We start from the raw sequence: 24079 nt of genomic DNA on the forward strand, positions 1-24079 counted from the left end.
TGTTGACTGGGCTTGGTCCCTACAGGAGTTGTGATAACTCAATACTTGGGAAAATGCAAACGCGCTTTCATTCCTTGAGACCACTGACAACATTAACCAAGGTGTTAAGCGAATGAATAATTGGTCTTGACCTGAAGCACTCATTGACTAATTGTTTCTCTACGCCCAAATATTAACTGGCATTTGCTAAATTAGCAGACTCAGCTGGAAACACTGGGAGAACTCATTCAAGCTGACAATTCCTAGGAAAGTGAGATGTATAAAAAAGGCAGTCGCAGTGAACAGAAGGACGTCAGGACTCCAGCAAAGAAGCCCTGAGTTGAAATTTCATTTCCATCAACGTTTCGGTCCTAGAATTAGCCTGAGCCTCAGTGTCGTGTTTAAAATTGGGGTAACCATAGCTGCAAAGGTTCCAGGTTTGGTACAGGCAACTTGCTGGACAAGGCAGGTGAGGCCCTTAGAACCCGTTCGGTGTTCTCCACGTATAAGATGCAACTCAGTTCAGCAGATGGTTAACACACAAACAATGAGTCCTGAAGAACATGAACATTTCCTGGCTTGAGTGATCAGAATGACTGTTTTCCCTGCTCAGATTTGCTGCCCAATTAATTAACTCTCCCCTGCTTGCCACACATTCAGGGATGCCAAGGAATCCATGTGCGGCGAACCAAAACAATTAGGTAGATAATTCAGGCAAAAAGCATCGCTTTGTTTCCTGTATCCAGATACTGCAGTGAAGTGGCTCTGGGGGAGGGGGAGGTGGGGGAGTTGGGATGAGCAGGACAGAGAACCAGATTCTTCAAGTTCTTAAATTAGAACCTCTGTAGTGGGCATGGGGGGTGGGGTGGGGTGGGGCTGCCCTTGGCTGGGAACCGGCTTCAGTCCTCACCGGCCAGTCTCTCTCTCTCTCCCCCAGATTCTCTTTCCCCGGGAAGGTCTCTCTCTGATCCCTTCTCCCCATCTCTTGCCTTCCGGATCTCTTTCTTTCTCTGAGTTTTCCTTTGACTCTGTGTCCCATTTTCTCTCTGGCTCTGCCTGCCTGCCTGTTTCTGGCCCTTTGATTCCATTCCCTGCCTGGTTCCCCGGATCACTGTCTCTGTCTACTCCGTCATCTCTGAATCTTGCCCTCTGCCTCCCTCTGGCTCTGAGCTTCTGACTCTCTCCCCCTGCATTTGGCTCCCTTTCTGTCCATCTCTCCCCCACCCCCACTTCCATTCCCTCTCTGTCTCTACCTCTGTCCCTCTGTTGCTCCCTTGCTCTCTCTCTGTCCCTGTCTGACCTTCTCTCTCCCCTTCCGAGTCTCTGCCCCTTCCTCCGATCCCTGCAAGAATCGGCCGCTCTATCACAAAATCCCCTTCATTCTTCCTCAGTGACCAATTTTCTTTCCTACGGTGAGAAAGTAGCTCAGGCCTTAACCCATTTCCTCCGGCGTATCCAAATTAATTAGGTGAGGCTGGGATCGCACATTTCAGAATTAGAGTAATATTTATTGAGCACCCTGGAGAGAAGGAGATGGAAAGTGGAGAGGAACAGGAGTGGGGAGGGAGGTCACTGATCTGAGGAGCTGAGGGAAGGGGGTGTGAGGTGATGGAGGGGGGCCCAGCACCATCCAGGAGCAAGGACCACCGTTCCTGCTGCCCGAGGGCGCCGGGCAGGGGGGAACGCTAGGAGGGCGGTGCTCGGGAGGCAGAGAAGCCTGCTGTGGGCGTGGCCTCCTGGGGCCCACACAGGGCAGGGTCCCTGCAGCCCAACTAGCCTGTCTGTCCAGCACGCGTCCTTCTCCTTCGACTGGGCAGCCCAACGCAGCCCTGCCAACAGGGCACCTGGAGAGGGTGTCGTGCAAGTCATTACCTTCAGGAGGAGACAGCTTGGCTGTAACCCGGTTAAAACTCCTTCTCCAGCAGCAAGCAGGGATGCTCTGGGGCACTTGATGCTCTCTAGAGAGGCATCTTCCCCCTCACTTCTCAGCGCTCAGCATTGGCATGGCTTCTCAGGGTTGAGTACCGAGAGCCACCCCCTACCCACCGCCAACCAGTCCCAAGAGTCCTGATCACAGGTTGAACATCTCTGCTAGGTCCTCCTCGGCCAATAAGCCTGGAGTGAATCTGCTGTGGGTTTGCCATTTACACTGTCCATATTGACTGAAAGGATGCTGGGTTGAAAGCCCTACAAAGGCTGGGACGGAGATACTCTTCTCTCCTTTCTCTCTTTGAGTAATGGCCGAGCAACGTGCCAAGACCCAGGGATACATTGAACGGGTCAGACACACAAGATCCCCTGGATTTCAAGATGTTCGTCTCAGTGTTGCCAGCCCTACTTGTCCCAGAGCCCAGCCCAGTGTCCCATCTTGGTAGATATTGCGGGAACTAGATTGCATTGAGAGTTAATCAAAGACCTACTTCACATAGGGCTGTAGCTCAGAGTTTCTCAACCTCGCCAGCACTTTGGGTGGGATAATTCTTTGTGGGGATGGGGGTAGGGGGTGCTTTCCTGTGCAGTGTGGGATGTTTAGCAACATCCTCGGCCTCCACCTGCCAGCTGCCGATCGACTTCCCTCCCCAGTTCTGTGACAACCAAAAAATGTTACCAGACATGGCCAAATGTCGCCTAAGGTGCAAAGTCACTGTCATTCACGTAGATTTAGTCTTGACTTTCCAAGAACAGGGACTTAACCACTTGATTCTGTTTTTTCTTCATAGATAAGAACTTGATAGGCAAGATAAACACAAAAAAAGAATATAAACTTTTTTTTTTTTTGGTAATAGTTGCTTTATTGAGGTGTAATTCATCTACTATAAAATTAATCCTTGAATTTAGAAGTGTCCAGCTCAGTGATTTTTGTACATTTTCAGAGTTCTCCAACTATCACCACTATCTGGTTTTAGAATGTTTTCATCATCCCCCAGAGAAAACCTGTACCTGTTAATAGTCATTCTCCATTAGCCCCTAGGAGGGCTTCCGTCAGAGAAGGCGATGGCACCCCACTCCAATACTCTTGCCTGGAAAATCCCATGGACGGAGGAGCCTGGTAGGCTATAGTCCATGGGGTCCCTAAGAGTCGGACACGACTGAGTGACTTCATTTTCACGCTTTGGAGAAGGAAATGGCAACCCACTCCAGTGTTCTTGCCTGGAGAATCCCAGGGCCGGGGGGAGCCTGGTGGGCTGCAGTCCATGGGGTCGCACAGAGCCAGACACGACTGAAGCGACCCAGCAGCAGCAGCAGCAGGGCTTCCCTGGTGGCCAAGAGGTAATGAATCCACCTGCCAGTGCGGGAGACACCAGTTTGATCCCTGGTTGAGAAGATCCCTTGGAGAAGGAAATGGCAACCCACTCCAGTATTCTTGCCTGGGAAGTCACGTGGACAGAAGAGCCTGGCAGGCTACAGTCCATGGGGTCACAAAGAGTTGGACACAGCTGAGCAGCCAAACAGCAACAACAGCCCCTGGTAACACCGGTCTGTTTTCTACCTCTATGGATCTGCCGAATCTGGGTATTTTCCATGCGTAGAATCATAAGCTGTGGTCTTTTGTGATTGGCTTCTTTCAAGTAGCGTATTGTTTCCAAGGTCATTCATGTTGTAGCATGTATCAAAGCATCTTGCTTTTTTAAGGCTAATAACAAGCTGGAATCAAGATTGCCGGGAGAAATATCAATAACCTTAGAGATGCAGATGATACTACCCTTATGGCAGAAAGAGAAGAGGAGTTAAAAAGCCTGTTGATGAAAGTGAAACAGGAGAGCGAAAAAGTTGGCTTAAAGCTCAACATTCAGAAAATGAAGATCATGGCATCCGGTCCCATCACTTCATGGGAAATAGATGGGGAAACAGTGTAAGACTTTATTTTTTGGGGCTCCAAAATCACTGCAGATGGTGACTGCAGCCATGAAATTAAAAGACGCTTACTCCGTGGAAGAAAAGTGATGACCAACCTAGATAGTATATTCAAAAGCAGAGACATTACTTTGCCAACTAAGGTCCGTCTAGTCAAGGCTATGGTTTTTCCTGTGGTCATGTATGCATGTGAGAGTTGGACTGTGAAGAAGGCTGAGCGCCGAAGAATTGATGCTTTTGAACTGTGGTGTTGGAGAAGACTCTTGAGAGTCCGTTGGACTGCAAGGAAATCCAACCAGTCCATTCTGAAGGAGATCAACCCTGGGACTTCTTTGGAAGGAATGATGCTGAAGCTCAAGCTTTGGCCACCTCATGAGAAGAGTTGACTCATTGGAAAAGACTCTGATGCTGGGAGGGATTGGGGGCAGGAGGAGAAGGGGACGACAGAGGATGAGATGGCTGGATGGCATCACGGACTCGATGGACATGAGTCTGAGGGAACTCCAGGAGTTGGTGATGGACAGGAAGGCCTGGCATGCTGCAATTCATGGGGTCGCAAAGAGTCGGACACAACTGAGTGACTGAACTGAACTGAAGTGAATAATATTTTGTGTGACTACACAATATTTTATTAATCCATTCACCAGCTGATGGGCATTTGGGTTATTTCCACCTTTTGGCTATTGTTAATAATGCTGCTATGAACTTTCATATATAAAGTTTGTGTCGGCATATGTTTTCATTTCTGTTGGGCATATACCTAGGAATATTCTAATTGCGGGGCCATATGGCAACTCTATGTTTAATATTTGGAGGAACTGCCAAACTGTTTAACAAAGGGCCTGCACCATTTTGCATTTCCACCGGTAGTGTGTGAAATCTCCAGTTTCTCCACCTCCGTGCCAGCATTTGGAATTGTCTTTTGGTCATAGCTGTTCTGGTGGGTGTGAACATGTATCACATTGTGTTTCTGATTTGTGCTTTCCTGTTGACTAGTGATGTTGAGCTACTTTTCATGTGTACGTTCTTTGGAGCAATGTCTAATTATATCTTGTCCATTTTAAAATTGTGTTGTTTCTTATTGCTGAATTATAAGAGTTCTTTAAATGTTCTGAATGCAAATCTCGTAGTAGAAATATGATTTGCAAGTATTTTCTCCCATTCTCTGGGTTGGCTTTCATTTTCTTGGTGCTATTTTCTGATGTAGAAATGTTTGTAGTTTTGATGAAGTCGAGTCTGCAAATTTTTTCTTTGGTTCCTTCTGCTTGGGTATCATATCTAAGCAACCTTTGCCAAATCCGAGGTTACAGAGACTGATTTCTCAATTTTCTTCTAAGAGAATATAGTTTTAGCTCTAATATTTAGGTTTATGATCCATTTTGAATTAATCACTACATATGGTAAGAGGTGAGGGTGCAGTTTTGTTCTCTGATTGTACAGATGTCCATTTGTTGAAGAAACCTCTTTTCCAGTGATCATGACATCCTTGTCGAAAATCAGTTGAACATAGATGTATAGGTTTATTTCTGGACTCTTCAATTTGATTCCACTGGTCTGTACTTCTGTTGTAACTTTTAACTTGCTACTTCCTTACTGTGGAAAAATGGTAGGAAAGTGTCTTTCATAAATAGGGTGAAAGAGTCTAGGTAATTTGTGTGGATGTGTGGTTAAAAAAATATGTAAAATATTGATCACATTTTGGAATTAAAAGGGATCTTCGAGGTCATGTTAGTTTAAACCATTTGTTTTGCTGCTGGGAAATAAAAAGATTAAATTTCAATTTCAGAGGCTAACAAATCTGTCTGAAAATTCACAGCTAATCACTGGCAGAGCTGTTATCAGAACCCAAATCTCTCGATTTTGTAGGGCAGTGTTTTTTTCTTATTCCTAGGCCCCAGGTCTCCCCGAAATTCCTTTAACAGACTGGTGAGGTTCTGTCTTCGCCTCCCTCTCTTCTTGGTCCACAGAAGTGAATGAGGTGGTGACGTGTGCATGCTTTTCCTCCTAGAGCCTGAGGAAAAAAAAAGGCAAGCCAGCACGGGGAAAGCATTTGGAAAATCTGAAATTGCTGTATAAATGCCCCTAAATGATAAGATTGCCAGCTAGCTGCTCCTCTCCTAGGAAGGTTCAGCATGTCAGGCAGAATAATGAAAGGAAACAATTCACTCTCAGACTCCTTTTTAAACCGCTGTGGTTGTCAGTTTTCAAGGAAGGGGGCAGAGTGCAGGGAGCTAGATGGAAGCCGCAGGGTGGGCTGGGTGTGGCCAGATCTCAGGTGGGCTGGACTGGCTGGGAGAGGGCTGGAAGCACAGTGCCTCACCCATGCCTGAGAGACAGCCCAGGTACACGGAAGAATCCTTGCCTCGCTCATGCAAAGAACTGGGCACCTGACCCTGAAATGACCATGTCCGATGGTGGTCCCTTGGGTCTCCTCAGAACATCCTGTGTGTCCCTGTTTTCTACCAACAGTAGTATCACCTGTGATATTAACCTGCAGAGGGAGTCTTGTTCTAAACCAGGTGTGGGAGTGATTTCCCCTAAATGCTGAGCCCCTAGATGGTAGGAACTGTGTTCTCGTTATTTGACAATGGGAGCTGTGTTTTGTACTTATTTGGGTCACCTATATAGATACCCTCTCCTTGGTGTGTGTCTTTCGATGGGGAGGTTGATCCCCCTGATATTAATTACTTGCCACTGAACTGGAGGCCAGCAGTGACCACCTTTCACTGCAGCGGCATTCCTCACGGCACCTCCTGTAGTATCTGCCTGGCATAGGGGCTTATTTGGGGAGCCAGCATTTTGAAAGGGCTCAGAGTTCATTGGTATGAAATGAATCAAAGAGAGAAACCACAATCACAATCTTTTAATACCTGTCCCGCCAGGCATGGCAGCCTCTCCCCTATATCCCCACTGGGCCCAACACCAGATGATGCTGTGGCTGTAACTGAATACTGGGTCTCCATCCATCAAAGGGCCAGTGAAAGTTGCCCACCTAGCTTGCTCACCGGTTTGGTGAATCTCACTGTGTGATCTCTTTCTCTTTCAGGGCTCTGGCTGACATCCTAAGACAACAGGGACCAATCCCCATAGCACACTGTGAAAGAGAAACTATCTCGGCCATCGATAGCTCTCCCAAAGAGAACACGCCGGTCCGATCGTCCTCCAAAAACCACTACACCCCCGTGCGCACGGCCAAGCAGACTCCAGGTAAGTGAGCGCTGATCACTTTGCATCTCGGCTGAGGCTGGCGAGAGGGTTCTGTGGTGTTTCTGCTTCAGCCAGGCAGGTCCTGGAGCCCTGACCTGGTGGGCTTATGGAAGAGTCTGGGGACTGTCCCCCTTGGGGAGAGAGTGGTGTGGGAGACCACCGCCAGTGAGTGTCTGGGCTGGAGGAGAGCTGATTGTTTAGAGCCTCTGGGATCTCTTGAGTGTCTGCGTAACTCTCTTCCCTGAAAGGAACTTGAGGCAGCCTTTGGGGTGAGGTATAGTCACTCTCTTGCCCACGTGGTGGGAAGGCAGATATTTGACAAGCGGCTGCAATCAGAGACTGCTCAACTGTTGGAATCTCAAAAAGCATTTCCTGTGGGTAGGGATTACGTCTGTGTTGTAGGATAACCTTTTGCTGTGCTCTGTGGATTCTCTGGATATATGAGCTGCTGTGTAACAGCAAGATGCTGGTGTTCTTCTACTTGGCCATCACTGTAACCCGTATGGAACAATAAACAAAACAAGGGAACAATGATAAATAATATAACCTCACATGTATGGGGATCTTGCTGTGTGCCAAGTGTTATGCTGATCATTTTACATGTATTGTCTTATTTTTCACAGCAGCCTTTGAAGTGCTTGTATTATCCTCTTTTTATATATGGAACAGAAAGGCTCACTAATTTTTCCAAGGACATATGGTTAGTATGAAAGCAAGCCTGGATTCAAACTGAGGCATGTAGGTAACAACAGTCAGGTCTAGAAAACCCTAGTATCCTAATCCAGTTTGGGACATTACTTTCTCAGAGTTTCTGAGAGGACTGTCCCCTTACAAGAGCAGCTGGGGAGGTCATCTCTCATTGTGAGCATTACCAGACAGCCTACTACTAGCCCTAATCTCAGACATGGCTTCTGTGTTGGTACTTGGATCTGAAATCATCACCCTATAGCTCTTCAGAGGCTGTAGGGTCTGAACTAAACCTGCAATAAAGATATGCAATCACTAGGTGGCAATAGGTCTGTTGTGAATTCAAACTGTAGCAGACGTGCTATTGAGACCAAATTTATAAAATCAGAAATCACATACTTGCCTTTGAGGTAATACAGTGTAGTCTTTTGAGACTCGGATAAAAATCAAGGACATTCACCTCCCCCAGATGTACACATATGAATATATATTTGATCCAACATGTTGTGTAGGGTTTACGAGGTTCTTCCAAAGTTGAAAATCTCTGATTTAAAATTAACAATGAGAAATCCACCCTTGCAAAAAATTCTAAGATGCATTTTTAGCCTGAATATCATAAATGTTTAAAATGTAAGTAATAGAAGGAACTGGCAAAAACCTCGAGACCAGTGATTATCTCCCTTGCTGCATATTAGAATCACCTGGGGAAGCTCTTAAAAATGCTGATGATGCTGGTGTCTGGGTCCCACCAATTAACCAGAGTTTCTGGGGATGCTGCTGGCAGCAGTATTTTAAAAAATCACTCGAAAGTGATTCTAACACACAGACAGAATAAAGAATAACTTGTCCAGATGGATTCCTTTATTTTATGAATGAAGACACTGAAGTCGTTCTCAAATTTGGCTGCACGTTGGAATCACCTTGGGAGCTTTAAAAATTTAGAGTACCTGGGCCTCACCCCCAGAGATTATAATTTAATTGATGTGGGGGTGTAGCCTGCACAGGAGGTGGGGGGCATGTTTCTTTCTAATAGGTTGTCGTCGTTCAGTCGTGTCCCGCTCTTTGCGACCCCGTGGACTGCAGCACTCCAGGCTTCGCTGTCCTTTACTATCTCCTGGAGTTTGCTCAGACTCATGTCTTTTGAGTCAGTGATGCCATCCAACCATCTCATTCTCTGTCCCTGCACTTCTCCTCCTACCTTCAATCTTTCCCAGCGTCAGAGTCTTTTCCAGTGAGTTGGCTCAGCTGGCTCAAGTATTGGAGCTTCAGCTTCAGTCATCAGTCTTTCCAATGAATATTCAGGGTTGATTTCCTTTAGGATTGACTGGTTTGGTCTCTTTGCAGTCCAAGGGACTCTCGAGAGGCTTCTCCAGCACCACAGGTGATTTTAATATGGAGCGAAGTTTGGGGAATCATTGAGCTGTGGAAAGTGCAGAAAGGTGCCATTCTAACTTATTGTTGATTGTCTAATTTAAACTTGGTATTGTGACCATCTGCAAGGGGGCCTTTCTCTTTCTCCAGAGACTCATGATTTGAAGTCAGGCTCAAGTTTATCTTCATCCCTCTCTGTTCTGCTTTTCTCTGTCTCATTCACAAACCAGATAGTTCCCAGTCACTGAGTCTAGACTAAGTGGACAGTCTTGATTTGCCCTTAAATGCCTTCTACTGCTCGTGAAGGTCTGTCATTTCTTCTGGTTTCTGTACATATCCTTTCCTCTGTTGATCTGAGAAGAGAAGCTTATAGTTAAATGATTCACTCCTTTGTTTTGAGAAATCCCTCCCTGTATTTCTCAATTTGGAACTCTTCACTTGGCTTGTAGAGATGGGAATTGTTCCCTGGCCCAGAATGCATTCTCAATGGTGATACTTAGATTTAAAAGCAATTTCATAACCATCTGCAATGTCTACAGCTTCTAATGGATGCAACTGCTTTTCCAAATAGCTGATCCTTTGCCACAGAAGACTGCGTTTTGAGCAGAAGTTTAAATAGAACTTTGTGTAACTGTTCCAAGTGGAGATTTGTTGTGGTTTCACCACTGGTCGAATCAACAGATCACTGTTGATCACTGATCAGAGGAGTATTGTGGCAAGAGTCTTGTTGGAGGATCTTGAGAAAGATATCCAGAAATCTCAGGAGGCATTATAGCCTATGAGTCTGGATCAGCCACATCAGTATCACTTGAGAGATTTTGAGAAATGCAGAATCTTAGGCTCCCATCTCACTTGCTTGAGGAGAATTTGCATTTTCACGAGCTCACGTAGCAAGTAACATTTTAAAAGCCCTGATATAACATTGCTGTGACATAAATGCCTCTCAGTATTTTTTCCTTTTCTTCCCCTTTCACATGCTGCGTATGTGGCTTTGGCAAGTTTCTTTGCCTTTCTAAGTTTTTTCATCTGCCGTGAGGCTAATAGTACAGCTGTGTCAGCTCTGTCATGTCCGACTCTTTGCGACCCCACGGACTACAGCATGCCAGGATTCCCAGCCCATCACCAACTCCTGGAGTTGACTCAAACTCATGTCCATTGAGTTGGTGATGCCGCCCAACCATCTCATCTTCTGTTGTCCCTTCTCCTCCCACCTTCAATCTTTCCCAGAATCAGGGTCTTTTCAAAAGAGTCAGGTGTTCACATCAGGTGGCCAAAGTGTTGGAGTTTCAGCTTCAACATTAGTCCTTCTGATAAACATTAAGGACTGATTTCCTTTAGGATGGACTGGTTGGATCTCCTTGCTGTCCAAGGGACTCTCAAGAGTCTTCTCCAACACCATAGTATAAAAGCATCAATTCTACGTTGCTCAGCTTTCTTTATAGTCCAGCTTTCACATCTGTACATGACTACTGGAAAAGCCATAGCCATGACTAGACGGACCTTTGTTGGCAAAGTAATGTCTCTGCTTTTTAATATGCTGTCTAGGTTGGTTATAACTTTTCTTCCAAGGAGTAAGCATCTTTTAATTTCATGGCTGCAGTTACCATCTGCAATGATTTTGGAGCCCCCCAAAATAAAGTCTGTCACTGTTTCCACTGTTTCCCCATCTATTTGCCATGAAGTGATGGGACCGGATGCCATGATCTTATTTTTCTGAATGTGTAGAGTTGTTCAATGAGTTAAACTAAGGAGATCACTTAAAATAGATCCTGAACATAGCAAACCTCTATATCAGCCATAGTGGGGCTATAGAAGTATATTCACAACTGAAGGCAAATAAACCAAATTAATGAGAGAAATGTAGGCATTGGTGTCCTTAGACCAGGAAGGATCCATGGGGTTTTATCCAGAATGAAAGCCCCTGGCCCCAAGCCTTCTGTGCCTGCCCCTGCCTGTAGCACATCCTCTGAGGATGAAGGGGCTTTGGAGGGCTTTATGCGGCTCTTGCATGTCGAAAGCACAGGCTTGTTTGGTTTAGGGAGTGGAGTGAGGGTCCTGCCTTAATAATAGTAAAAGCAATGATACCACCAATCTGGAGTACCCACTCTTTCTGGCTAGTCTGTTAGTTACTTTATTTACAATGCAAAGGGGATCCTGCAACATTTCATATCTATAACATCTCTTATTTCCACATTGGCAGAAAATTCCTTTTTCCTTCCGTAAGAGCTCTTTATCCTAACTCTTCTAGAAATCCCTCTCCAGTTTTAAAGGGAGCTTTAATACTGGACAGTTACTTTGGACACGGAAAATCAGTGAAGCCCATTTCCATCTCCCACCTCTCAAATCTGGCTGCCTCTAGACTCTCACTATTCAAAGTGTGGTCTGTGGACCAGCAGTGACTGCATCCCATGAGAGCTTGTTAGAAGTGCAAACTCTTGGGCCCTTCCCCTGACTAGTGATTCAGAATCTGCATTTTAACAAGATCTTTAGGTGATTTGTACACCTATTAAAGTTGGAGAAGATCCTGTTAGCACCACAAGCCTCAGCCCTGATGACATACTGAAATGATGTAAGCAATTCTGATAACATTAAGCCCTGGCCCTTACCTCCCAGGATTCTGATTGAATTGGTCTGGGGTAGAACCCAGACATTAGTAATTTTCAAGAAACTTCCCACACGATTCCATTGTTCAACAAACCAAGAACCAGAGCTAAAGGAAGATTGTCAAATAAGAAAAATGTCCTCAAGGACTGCAGAGTCTGAATTCACATCAAGACTCACAAAGTGGAGCTTGGCTGGTCCTTCTTCGTGAGCTGCAGGGGTAAGTCTTCTCCACGGCAGGTGGGCTGAAGGAGCGGGGGATTTGGGCTCATCTGAGAGAGGGAGAGGTCAGTCTATAGCTATGTATGGAGTCCCCTGGGCAGAAGTAGGTGTGAGTAAAAATACAACAGGCTCCCCATCCACAGATTCAACTAAACTCAGATCCTGTACTGTGTTTACCATCCAAGGTTGGCTGAATCCTTGGATGTGGAAGCTGCAGGTACAGAGGGTTGACTTTGGGACTCCAGTATCCATGGAATTTGGCTTCCCTTGCAGTTCCTGGAACCATCCCTTGGATACCAGGGACTGACTGCATCAGAGCTGATTGGCAGACAGGGCAGAGCTGGGCGTCATGATATGTACTCTATCTGGAATTGCAGGTCCCTGAGCCCAGGATCTCAGAGGCTTGCAGTGGTCTCGAGTGACCTTCAGGAATGGGGAGGAGTGGGGACCTTGCATGTTCACCTGGTCTGATTCACTCCTAAAGAACCTGTCTTGGGACAACTTGGGGAGAGTAGGGGTACCCATCCCTCGGATATCATGTATTGGGGTTCTAAAGTCTTGATAACCAACTTACCATCATCAAGAGTGGTGTCTTCTGGAGGGAATAAATATTTATTCCCTGCAGCTCCACACCACTGGGAGTTGTGTATGTGAGTTATCAGTCCTCTGCCTCCTGTCAAAGCCGCCTGCATTAATGGCAGACCAAGGGAGCCAAGGGGCGTGCCTCCGAGCTTCATGGAGACCAAGAATGGGGCTGGACAGTTGACAGAGGGGCTCGTAGTTACAGCGCTGCATGACCTGGCCCCTCAGTGCTTCCTTGAGCTCAGACTCTATTACCTTCTGCCTTTCTCTCTGGGATCCAGACACCTGACCCTCCTCAAGTCAGCATGTTCTTGCCTTAGGGTATTTCCCCTTCTCTTTGGTGGCAGGAAACTGTCCAGCATCCGATATTTGTGCTGTGAAAGTTCATGCTCACAAGAGGTTGACGACCTTTCCTAATCTCATCTGCGCCTGTCCCCTGCTTCATTTTCTTCTGGGCACCTGCACCATCTAACGCCGTGGATTGATGAGATCACTAGTTTATTGTTTCTGTCCCTACCAGAGTTTAAGCTCCATGTAGGCAAGGGTTTGTCTTATTCTCTGTGGCGTCTTAGATCCAAGAGCATTCCCTGGAAGCTCATTGTAACAGCTCAGTGAATATTTGCAGGGAGTGTCAAGATGGTCCTTCACTTGGAAAGATGGAGGTGCCAGACCGCAGGTGGTAGTGACCTGCCTGGAGGTTGCAGAGCTCTCATCAAGGCTGCGTGACCCTCTGCTGCCCTGTCTGCACAATTAGCACAGAGTTGGCCACACTGACAGCCCAGTGGGCTGGTTATATGGTGGGGAGCTGAGCCAGGAGGTGCCAGTTTCCAGAGCCCAGGCTTCACCCCACAGCCTTTCTCCTCCCATCCTGGGGCTGATCCAGGACTCCAGGTTCAGTGTGGCCAGAGGGTAGGAGCTTTGCTTGCTTCCATCTGTAGAATGGGTTAATAGTAGTGCTTCCTTCCTAGGGCTGCTGTGGGGAGTAAAGGAGTGTTAATACAATCAGAGCAGCATCTGACAGAGAGAAACACTGTTTCAGGCCTGCACGTCTTCCTCTGGTGGTCACCAGGCCATGTGTGGCTGTTTGTGGAGCGCTTGAAGTATGTTTCAGAGCCTGACAAGATTTCAAAGAGTCGGTGTGAAAAAAGAAAGAATATTAAAATAGCTCCATAATTTTTTATATTGATTACATTTGAAATGATAATATTTTGGATATATCAGGTTAAATAGAATCTATTATTAAAATTAATTTCATCTGTTTTTTTCATTTTTTAACATGATGACTAAGCAATGTGGACTTACCTATGTGGGTCATATCTATGATTTTCATCTCATTGACACTGGACAGGGCTGCTTTAAACATTAGTGGTGTGGGGGCCCTCCCTGATGATCCGGTGGTTAAGACTCCGTGCTTCCAACGCAGGGGGCATGGGTTGGATCCCTGGTCAGGGAAGTGAGATCCTGCATGCAGCATGGCCAAAGATTAAATAAAGCTTTACAAATGTTAGTGGTGTGGAACATCTCCTTGAGTTCAAGTTTTGGTCTTGAACAAAAAAATCCTCTCCGTTTGGGGAGCTTACACTGTAATGGAGGAGACATAAACAGGTAAATAATTTCAGCGAGTGCTAAATGCTCCAGGCATAGGCAGGCAGGTGATGTGTTAGAGGAAGGCTGGGGAAAGGGAGGCCTGTTTCTAAAAAATTTATTTTTCTTGAAATACACTTGATTTACAATGTTATGTTAATTTCTGTGATATAGCAAAGTGACTCAGCTATACCTATGTATACATTCTTTTTCATATCCTTTTACATTATGGTTTATCACAGGATATTGAATAGAGTCCCCTGTACTATACAGTAGGACCTTGTTGTTTATCTATCCTACATATAACAGTTTGCATCTACTCATCCCAAACTCCCTCCATCGCTCCCCACCCCCTTCCCCTTGGCACTTGTGATAGTGTGGTCCTAGGAGGTGGCATTTGAGCTGGCACCTGACTGACAGAGAGGAGCCAGCCATGGGGACATCCAGAGGAAGAACATTCTAGGCAGACGGACCAGCAAGTCCAAAGGCCCTGAGGCTGGAGCACGCCTGGCTGTTCACGGAACAGAAAGCAGGCACAGGTGCAGAGTGTGGTCAGTGATGGAGTGGCAGGTGCGTGATGCGAATGGACTGACGTGGGCCAGTCCATGGCGTGGTCTTGGAGGCCATGGTAGGGAGTGTGGCTGTGATTTAACTATGCTGATCTGATGTCTAATATAGTAAGATAGCCTTGGTTGCCGAGTAGTGGATGTGGACTCCATTTTTGTTGTAGTTTAGTGGCTAAGTTGTGTTTGACTCTTTGCAACCCCATGGACATAGCACCTTAGACGGCTCGGCCATCCTGACACACAGGATAACCAGTTAGCATTCCTAATAGAAAGAAGGGCTAATGGGAGAGCTTTCTCTGGCTGCTTCTCCCGCATGAAGACGCCCTCCCTATAAAGAAGGCAGGATAATGCAGTAACAGAACCGGACACACCAAGACCCAGATCCTGCCTGAACTTGGACCAGCTGATAGACCTCAGTCCAGGGCTGTTCAGCAGGGCTGGGCAGACTTTTTCTGAAAAGGTCCAGGTTGTAAATGTTTCAGACTCTATGGCCGTAAGGTCTCCATCGTTGCTACTCGGCTGGACCACAGAGATACATAAAAGAGTGAGCACCACTGTGTTCCCATGAAATGCTATTTATAAAAGTAATAGATGGACTGGGCCCATGGCTGTTGTTTGTCGACCCCTGTTCTTAATTTCTCTCTGAAAGCCCCGGGCACCTTCCAGGCAACCTCTGCTTCCATGTGACATGTGAGTGGGGGTACACATCCCTCACCAGGATGCTGTGAGCAAGTCAGAGGCCAGCACAGAGTCGTGAGCCCAGGAGTGCCCCATAAACATCAGGCCCTACTCCCCCACCTTCCTTTCCTGCAGCTCTGGTCAGGGTGTTGCTGGATCTTGGCTTTACAGCAGGTAGAATGGGGCCTAATGAGAGCTAAGGAGTTACCATGTCCCACTAAGAGTCCAGGGTCCCCAAGGTGGTTCGGTGGTAAAGAACCCGCCTGCCAATGCAAGAGACACGGGAGAGGTGGGTTCGATTCCTGGGTTAGGAAGATGCCCTGAAGTAGTAAATGGCAGCTCACTCCAGTACTCTTGCCTGGGAAATCCCATGGATAGAGGAGCCTGGAGAGCTACAGTCCATGGGGTTGCCAAGAGTTGGACACAACTCAGCGTCGGGGCATAGGAGGAGGAGACGCGGAGGCCAGGGTCCCCAGCCTGACCTTCTTGGTGGTTATATTCACCACCCGGGTGATGGTGTAGAAAGTGTGCTGACTGAAGTCATGCATCACCAGCAGGGTGCCCAGAACCCCCACGATGGCAGACTCAGGGTTCCGAATGTCTCTGTGGGGTTATGTCTACTGCCGAGAGCACCTCCTTCCATTGTGTCTCAGATCCCATTTATTTCTGGTCCTCAGATGCCCTGCTCCCGGGATCCACATCCCTGCCCCGATCTCTACCAGCTCGGTTCCTTTAGGTGTCAGTGAGCTCCCCCCACCTTAAGGCAGGAGGGAAGCCCTCTCTCCATTTCACCACTGCTCCCTACCCCCTCGCTGCCTGCTTCTCTCCTTGACAGCCGAGCAGAACAGTCGTCTACACCTGCGGCCTCTGCTCCCGGCTTGCTGACTTCCGTCCTCGTCCCTGCGCCTCGGTGGCCATGGGGGTCCCAGGAGCAGGCTCTGCTGGGCTCTGTGGCTGGAATGGGCCTCCTACCCCTCCTTCCACCAAAACCAAGGCTCTGGCTGCCTGGACCTGCTGGGTTTTTGGGTGGTAAGTCCTCCCTGGCTTCACAGGCTCCCACGAAGATCTGCTCTTCACTCTGGAACATTCTTTATGTCCACTCTTGCTCAGCCTCCCTGTTTCTCCCGATCTCGGCTCCCCTCTCACTGTCCTGACTCCTGGATGGGTCGGCCCCTCCCCAGGGCGCCTGGCACTTCAGAGTTAGGGGCATGGGTGTAGGGAATGAGTCCCAGCTTGGACCTCTATCCTATGACATCTCCCTAAGACATGACTGCTGTCGGCCCAGCTCAGGGCCAGGTACATGAGAGCTGTGAACAGCACACTAACAGTCTTGTGTTTGGGGGTCAGAACCCGTGTATCTGATGAGGAGGGGAGCAGTCATGCAAGAGAGTCACAGGGGTGTAGTTGACGCTGTGTTTGGTGTGAACAAACAGAGCAGATCAGTCGGTAGCCTGGAAACAGCAGTTTTCCGATTGCATTGAAGGAACCCTGGGTCCGGATCTTGGGAGGTGACTGGCCTGTCTTAGGGTGTCCTGCCCTTAGACACCCATGGCTTGTGCTCCCCAGGGAGGGGCATAGCTGCCAGGAAGCCTGAAAACCCTGGTCTTTAAAGAATATTCACAATGGATGGTGCTTTTAAAATAATTTTTAAAATCTTTTTATTTTGTACTGAAGTATAGCCAGTTAATAATGTGATAGTTTCAGGTGGACAGCGAAGGGACTCAGCCACACATACACATGTACCCATTCTCCCCCAAGCTCCCCTCCCATCCAGGCTGCCGCATACCACTGAGCAGAGTTCCCTGTGCTCTGCCGTAGGCCCTTGTTGGTTATGCATTTGAAATACAGCGGTGTGTGCATGCCCATCCCAAACTCCCTAACTACCCCTTCCCCTCATCCCCGCAACCAACCATGACTTCATTCTCTAAGTGTGAGTCTCTTTCTGTCTTGTAAGTTCATTTGTGCCATTCCTTTTTAGATTTTTCCTCTTCTTTCTGACTTACTTCACTTAGTAGGACAGTCTCTGGGTCCATCCATGTTGCTGCAGATGGCATTACTTCATTCTTTTTGGTGGCTGAGTAAGATTTCATTGTATATACCGCATCTTTCAGATTTTTAAAGCTCTTCCTTCTTTTTAAAGAACTTTCCATGCAATGACTTAATTCAATCTTGTCACTACCCAGTGAGGCAGCCTGTGATCAGGCCTGCTTTGTAGACAGGGAGACTGAGACTCAGGGGCTTCAGAAGTCTGTCCAGAGTTATACCACCAGGAGGCACTGGTCTGGGCTCTGAAGGAGGGGCAGTCTGACCCCACAGGCCACACCTTGAGGCCAGACTGACCGGAGGTGCAGACAGGGCCCTGGGAGGCCCTACAGCTCCGTGGAGCCCGTCCCTGCCCCTGGGTCCACGCCCGGCCCTGGCTGCCTAGTGCTTGGACTTGTGGCTACAAGGAGGACCCTAGAGGAGGCTAACGGTCTCAAGATGTGAGCCTCTCAGCTCCAGGACGGACCTCCCTGCCACAAAGGGAGCATTCACCCCAGGATACTTTGAGAAAGGGGACTGGGAGAAGCTACTGGGCATTTTTAGCAGGGAGTCAGTGGGGGTGAGGGGTGGGTGCTGGCCTTGGAATCTCTTAAGATTCTCCCTTTCTGAGAATGTAGAGGGTGTAGCTGGCATTTGAGGGCTGACCCTGCTCAGAGCCTGCTCTTGCGGATCCTCCCATCCCCCAACAGGAAGGGACTCAGGGGTGGGGACAGTGGGACAGCCAGTACCCGGGGCCCGGCTGGCATTGGCACATGAGTCAGGAGGCCTGATTCCAAGCTCACTCACTTAGTGGCTGCATGCGTGCGTGCTCAGTCACTTCAGTCGTGTCTGACTCTTTGTGACTCTATGGACTGTAGCCCTCCAGGTTCCTCTGTCGATGGGATTCTCTGGGCAAGAATGCTGGAGTGGGTTATCATGCCCTCCTCCAAGGGATCTTTCTGACCCAGGGATCAAACCCGTGTCTCCCATGTCTCCTGTGTTGCAGACAGATTCTTTACCCACTGAGCCACTTTGGAAGCCCCGCTTAGTGGCTATACAAACTCATCTTCCTCTTGGGATTCTGTGATCCCTCCCCATCCTCCGCACCCTGGGGTCAGAGCCCAGACTTGGCCAGATCACCATCTGTCCTCAAGGCCGGACAGGTCATGAGCGGAAAAGTTCTTTCCTACTTCAAAATTTAAAGCCATTTAGAAAGTGAGTCCTGAGCTGTGTTCCAGTCCTGGGTGGGGTGTGGGTGATGGCTTTTCCCAGCACAGGATTGCCTTGAGAAGGGAGGGGGTGCTCCGAAGCAGAACCCAGAGCCCTTGGACCCCCAGAAGCCCAAGGAGCTACCCTCACCCTGGTCAAGCCAGCTGTGCCTGACGCATCCTTGCATCCTTCCAGCCCCAGGGCGTGGTCCTGCTCCTGCCTGGGAACTGCACCGGCTTGGGCTGCCTGGCCAGGGAGGCAGCCCGTGTGGGAGGCAGATGAGGCCTGACCTCACCATATGGCCAGGGAGCAAGCAGGGCCACTGAGCTGGGCCTCTAATTACTCACTGCGCCCAGAAAGCAGGAGGATTTAAAATACGTTCCGGCTGTTACCAGAGCGAGGTGCAGGGAGAGGGAAGGCGCTACGGACAGGGTTAGAATTCACAATGACCGTGGTGAGTTGGCAAAACCGAAGACCAACAGAGCACAATGCAGAGAGGACATGGGCAAGAAGGTGCGAGGCAGGCCGGGCTAACTGCCACAGGCCTGGGGGGAGGGGGTGGGTGTGGCCTGACACGAAGGTCTCGAAGGGTGAGAGCTCCTAGGGCGAGGGGAGCCCAGCCTCTCTCCAGGCGGGCGCCAGGGCTCTTTTCCCCCAAGGAGCTCCAAGCCCATTCAACACAGTAAAGAATATTTAGGACTGATGATGGAAGAGGAGATGATATCCAGCCACCCATCCCTAGATGTGAAGCACCCATCATGTGCTGAGCCAGGCAATGGATAAGACACAAACTGGCCTCAGGAGCTTAAATCCAGGAGCAGAAAGACCAGACTAGACAGTGAAAAGATAACCAGCCATACAGACACCTCATCAGAATCAGCCACATGTTCAGAAGCTTCTCAGGGAGGGGCCTGGTTAGGGCCAGTGCCTTGAAGGATGGTGGGATTGAACAGGATGGTGGAGAGTGTTCCTGGTCGGTGGACTGGGGGCAGCAAGAGCCTGGCAAGCAGGGTTGCTTAAGGGTGATCACCGCCTCTGGAATAGTTGGTGTGTCTTTTCTGCAAGCGGGCAGTGGTGATAAGACACTGGGTATGAGGCCAGAGGAACTGGAACTCTGTGTCTCGTTGGAGCAGGCTGGCTCTGAGCAGGACTCTCTTTTTCCTTCTCTAAACATAAGGGCTGTGTTCCTGGAGGGCAGGAGGTATGTGGGAAGGGGCGGGGGTGCCTGCTGGGGAGGTGCCATATGGCTCAGTTGGGCCAATGATGGGGGATGGGGTGCGGGGTTGGACCCTGCTAGGGGTCTTGTGAGGCTCTAAGATAAGAGGCTCACAGAGCCAGAGGCACTGGGATCACGGCCTCCTGGCAGCACGTTGGGAGGAAGGAAAAGGGGAGGTCAGGGTGGGACTCAAGATGCTCCGGTCCTTTCATTCATATAAAAACAGTTTTAGTCCTTTACTGGGTACCAGTCACCAGGGATGTGGAAGGGAAGAAAGCCAAGTCCCAAGTTGCACAGCACTTACATTCAGATGGAAGAGACAGAAAAGAAACTCATAAACATACAACATAAGTGGCAGTGGTAAGTGCTTTGAGAGAAATAGGGCAGGAGAAGGGAGTAGTGAGTGATGGGAGTTGGGGGGGAAGAAGCCTGATTTGAAGAAGAGACCTCATTTCTGGTTGAATTACTGAGGCAGAGACCTGAATGGTGGAGGGCAAGCCACGTGTGACCGTGAGCTGGGCGGAAGTGCGTGTTGCCGGTGTGTCTGGGGAGGAGAAGGACCAGAGTATCTGGGGTGGAGAGAGCCTGAGTAGAGACGAGGCAGCGGGTGAAGTCGGGGGGGGGGGGGCCGCGGGCCACAGGAGGATCTTGGCTTCATTCTGAGTGTGATGGGAGCCATCGTGGGGATTGTACCAGAGGCGTGATGTGATTTGACTTGTGTTTTACAGAATCGCTCTGCTCAGAATAGACCCTGGAAGGGCAGGGATGGGGGGAGGAGTTGGAGGAGAGGAGAAACAGACGGAGACTTGGACTAAGATGGTGGTAGAGGAGGGCCTTTGAAAGACTCAGCTTCACGGCTAATTTATTATTAACATCTTATCTTGAATAATTTTAAGCCAGTGGAAAATTTTCAGGTGATTGAATGATTCAGTGAACACCTGAATGCTCTTCACCAGTTGTTGACATCTGCCTCTCTGTCTTTCCTCCCCCTCCTCTTCTCATCTTCACCATCATCACCGTCATCTTCATCACCTCCATCATCACCGTCATCGTCCTCACCTCCATCATCATTACCACCATTGTCAGGATCACCGTCAGCATCACTGTCATCAGCAGCAGCAGCAGCACTGAACCATGTGAGAGTAAGTTGCAGATATGATCTCATGATTCTTCATTCCCCACTGTACTTCTATCCCTGGATCTTCTAAATTCAAGGATGCTCTCCTGTGTCACCATGAAACAACTACTAGATTTAAGCAGTTCAGCTTTGTTGCAATGCTAGGATCCAGCAGGGTGTGTGATGCATTTGAAAGTAGAAATGATGATATGGAAGGTAGCAGGGGAAGGCAAGAGTCATGGATGACTTCAAAGATTTTGGCCAGAGCAAATGAGAATGGCTAGGTCAGTGCAAGGACCTGGAATGAAGAGCTGAGAGCTCTTACCCAAAAGAAAGATAGGAAGGATCTGAGTGTTGGCAGATGAACTGAGCTGGGCTGGGCTGACCAGTTCTCCAGTGGATGTTGCCACAGCAGTTATAAGGGAAGTCAGAGAATTTGGCTTTCTTTCTCTCTCTCGTACACACACACACACACACACACACACACACACACACACACACACACACTCCATAGAGTATATATAGATATACATCCATATACACACTTTCTTCTCCCAGGGATCTAGACCTGAATTTAGCCCTAGATTTATCTCACCATCCCTGGTGGCTCAGATGGTCAAGTATCTGCCTGCAATGCGAAAGACCCAGGTTAAATCCCTGGGTTGGGAAGATCCCCTGGAGAAGAAAATGGCAGCCCACTCCACTATTCTTGCCTGGAGAATCCCATGGACAGAGCAGCCTGACAGGGGGTCACAAAGAGTTGGACACAACTGAGCAACTAACACTTTATCTCACTGTAACTAAGCAGCATCAGCAATGACCCTGACCTTAAGTGCCTCGAGGACAGGAACATGTCTGCTTTGCTTACTGTATTCATGGTGTACATATCTTGGTCCTTAGCAGTCATTCAATAGCTATTTCTTGAATAAATGACAGAATGAATTCTCTTACTTAATACACTAGACAGGAGGCAGCAATTGTAATTGTATACCTGCAGAATACCTGAAATAACAGTTCTGATACAAAAGCAATTTTCTCCTATAAAAGAAATCAGTTCAACTATAGTTTAGCTCTGTGTTATAAGGAAGCTTCTCTTATCTGATTGCTCTGGCTTTCTAAGCATGTGGCTTCCGCATCATAGCCCAAGATGGCTGCTCCAGCTCATGCCATCATGCCTGCATTCCAGGCATCAGAAGGAAGTAAAGGCCAAGAAGATCATGTTGCATTTTTTTGAGGATGCTTGCTTGAAGTTGCCATACCCTTCCCACTTACATCACGGTAGCCAATGTAGTCTTTATTTTGGGTGGTCAGGTGATCAGTTAAAATATGGGAATTCTTTTACTAAAGAATGACTTGTCGAGGGACAAGTAGTGATCAGAGTCGTTGCATGGCTAGGATGGTACCTGGGGCTGTGTGATGCTTTCTTCCACAAACCATCGGTATAAAAAGCTACTAGGGGCAGTTAATCATTGTGGCTACCACCCCTGCTTTCACAGTAACAATTAATGGACTGTAAGTGCACAGGACAGGTGAAGCCACTGGGCACCCCTGTAGAAGTGTCTCAAAGCTCTGAAGGGGTTGCGTTTCCTTACTTGGACTCTGATTAGGAATCCAGAACTTTACCCTGATAGCAAAGCCAACACATTCCAGGCAACCTCTGTGGAGCGTCCTCACCTCTGTGTCCCCAGCTGTGTGAGCTCCTTGTGGTCCAAGGCAGTGTCCTATTCACCTTTGGGCCCCCGCACCTTCACTGCCAGGAACTCTGGGCTCTCTTGCACCCTGCATCCTAGCCTGTGCCTGCTGAATGAAGAGACAAAAATCAATTTAGATGATTCAGGAGTTTTACCAGATGCAACAAAGCTGATTCTTCCTAAACAGAACATTTGTGGAGGCTTTGCCAGAACTATCTAGAAAAGTGTGTTGATGTGGCCATTGCTCTGGCCCAACCACCTCCCTGTGAGATGAGGCAGGAGCAGTGTCTTCGAGATGGAGACCCCTGAGTGGGAGAGGGAGGTAGCCAGCAGCTGGGTCAGAGCCCACACTTACCCCCCTCTCCCTGGCTTCTCGATTCTGATCTGTATTCAAGCTTTGTATTTCCCTTTGTGTGTGCTTAGCTTAGGGATTTATCACTGCAGCTTAGATCTGTGATGAAATAGATAAGCCTTCACTTTAATAAATGTGGCATTTCTTTCCCCATAAGAATTAGATGAAAGGAAGTGGGGCCTCGGAGGAGGTGGGGTGGGGCGGGGCAGCAGGTGGAGGTGGACGGCCAGGGCTACAGAAGACACTGCGGTCCAAGTGGCTCTGGGATGGGGAACCTGGGGCACAGTTTGGGGCCGTTTTATAGGGAGGTGGTAAGAGGAACAGTCCTGTGTGTCCCAAGGAAAGAAACTATAAGTGGCAGAGTCTTAGGCTTGCTCTGGAGCCCTTCCTAGAGGGAGCAGTTTGGGTCCCCAGCCTGACTCTTCCTTCGGGTGCTGCTGCAGAGACACTTCCTGTAACCCTTTGGAAAGGATGTGGGTGTGAGGTCAGGGGTAGCAGAGCTCTATCAGGTCATGGTCTCAGCTCCAGGGCAACCAGAGAAGCATATACCTGTTGTGGGAAGTGTGGGCGAGCCATGTGACCCTGAGCAGAGATGTGGCTTCACCTCTCTGGACCTCAGTTTGGTTCTCTCTCTATGAGGCTATCTCCTGGTATGATCTTTGTGTGCATGCCCTCGTGGCTCACATGGTAAAGAATCTGCCTGTGTTGCAGGAGACCCAGGTTTGATCCCTGGGTTGGGAAGATCCCTGGAGGAGGGAATGGCAACCCACTCCAGTGTTCTTCCAGGGATTTCCACGGACAGAGGACCTTGGCGGGCTACAGTCCGTGGGGTCGCAGAGTCGGACATGACCAAGCCACTAACGTGATCCTTGTGGAGATAAGAGGCAATGAATATAAGGCCACCAGCACAGTCCAGGCACGATGGCTGGTGAGAAATCGTGGGAGAGCACTGGCATTACGGGTATGGAGTTTGGGTCAGTGTCGCATAATAATTTTAGACTTTTCCTTCCATGACTTTCAAAGCAGGCAACTTTGTGGTTTGGGTCACGTGAACCCACTTTCCTAAGCAGCAATGTGATAGGAATCCTTAGAAGTCAGTGATATGACTCTCATCACCTGCAGATGACGGGATTGAAGTTC

At 48.5% G+C, this 24079-nt stretch overlaps 1 protein-coding gene across 2 annotated transcripts in view; it reads left to right on the plus strand.

Annotated features, from left to right (window-relative positions):
• SHISA6 (shisa family member 6) overlaps window positions 1–24079 on the plus strand; it is a 264704-nt gene that overhangs the window by 17703 nt on the left and 222922 nt on the right. For both annotated transcript variants that reach the window (XM_042255674.2, XM_042255675.2), the window contains exon 2: window positions 6881–7041. In XM_042255674.2, the coding sequence (XP_042111608.1) occupies window positions 6881–7041 (161 nt within the window). The remainder of the gene's footprint in view (window positions 1–6880; window positions 7042–24079) is intronic.

Source organism: Ovis aries, chromosome 11, assembly GCF_016772045.2.
Source record: "Ovis aries strain OAR_USU_Benz2616 breed Rambouillet chromosome 11, ARS-UI_Ramb_v3.0, whole genome shotgun sequence".
In the NCBI taxonomy this organism is placed as follows: Eukaryota; Metazoa; Chordata; class Mammalia; order Artiodactyla; family Bovidae; genus Ovis; species Ovis aries.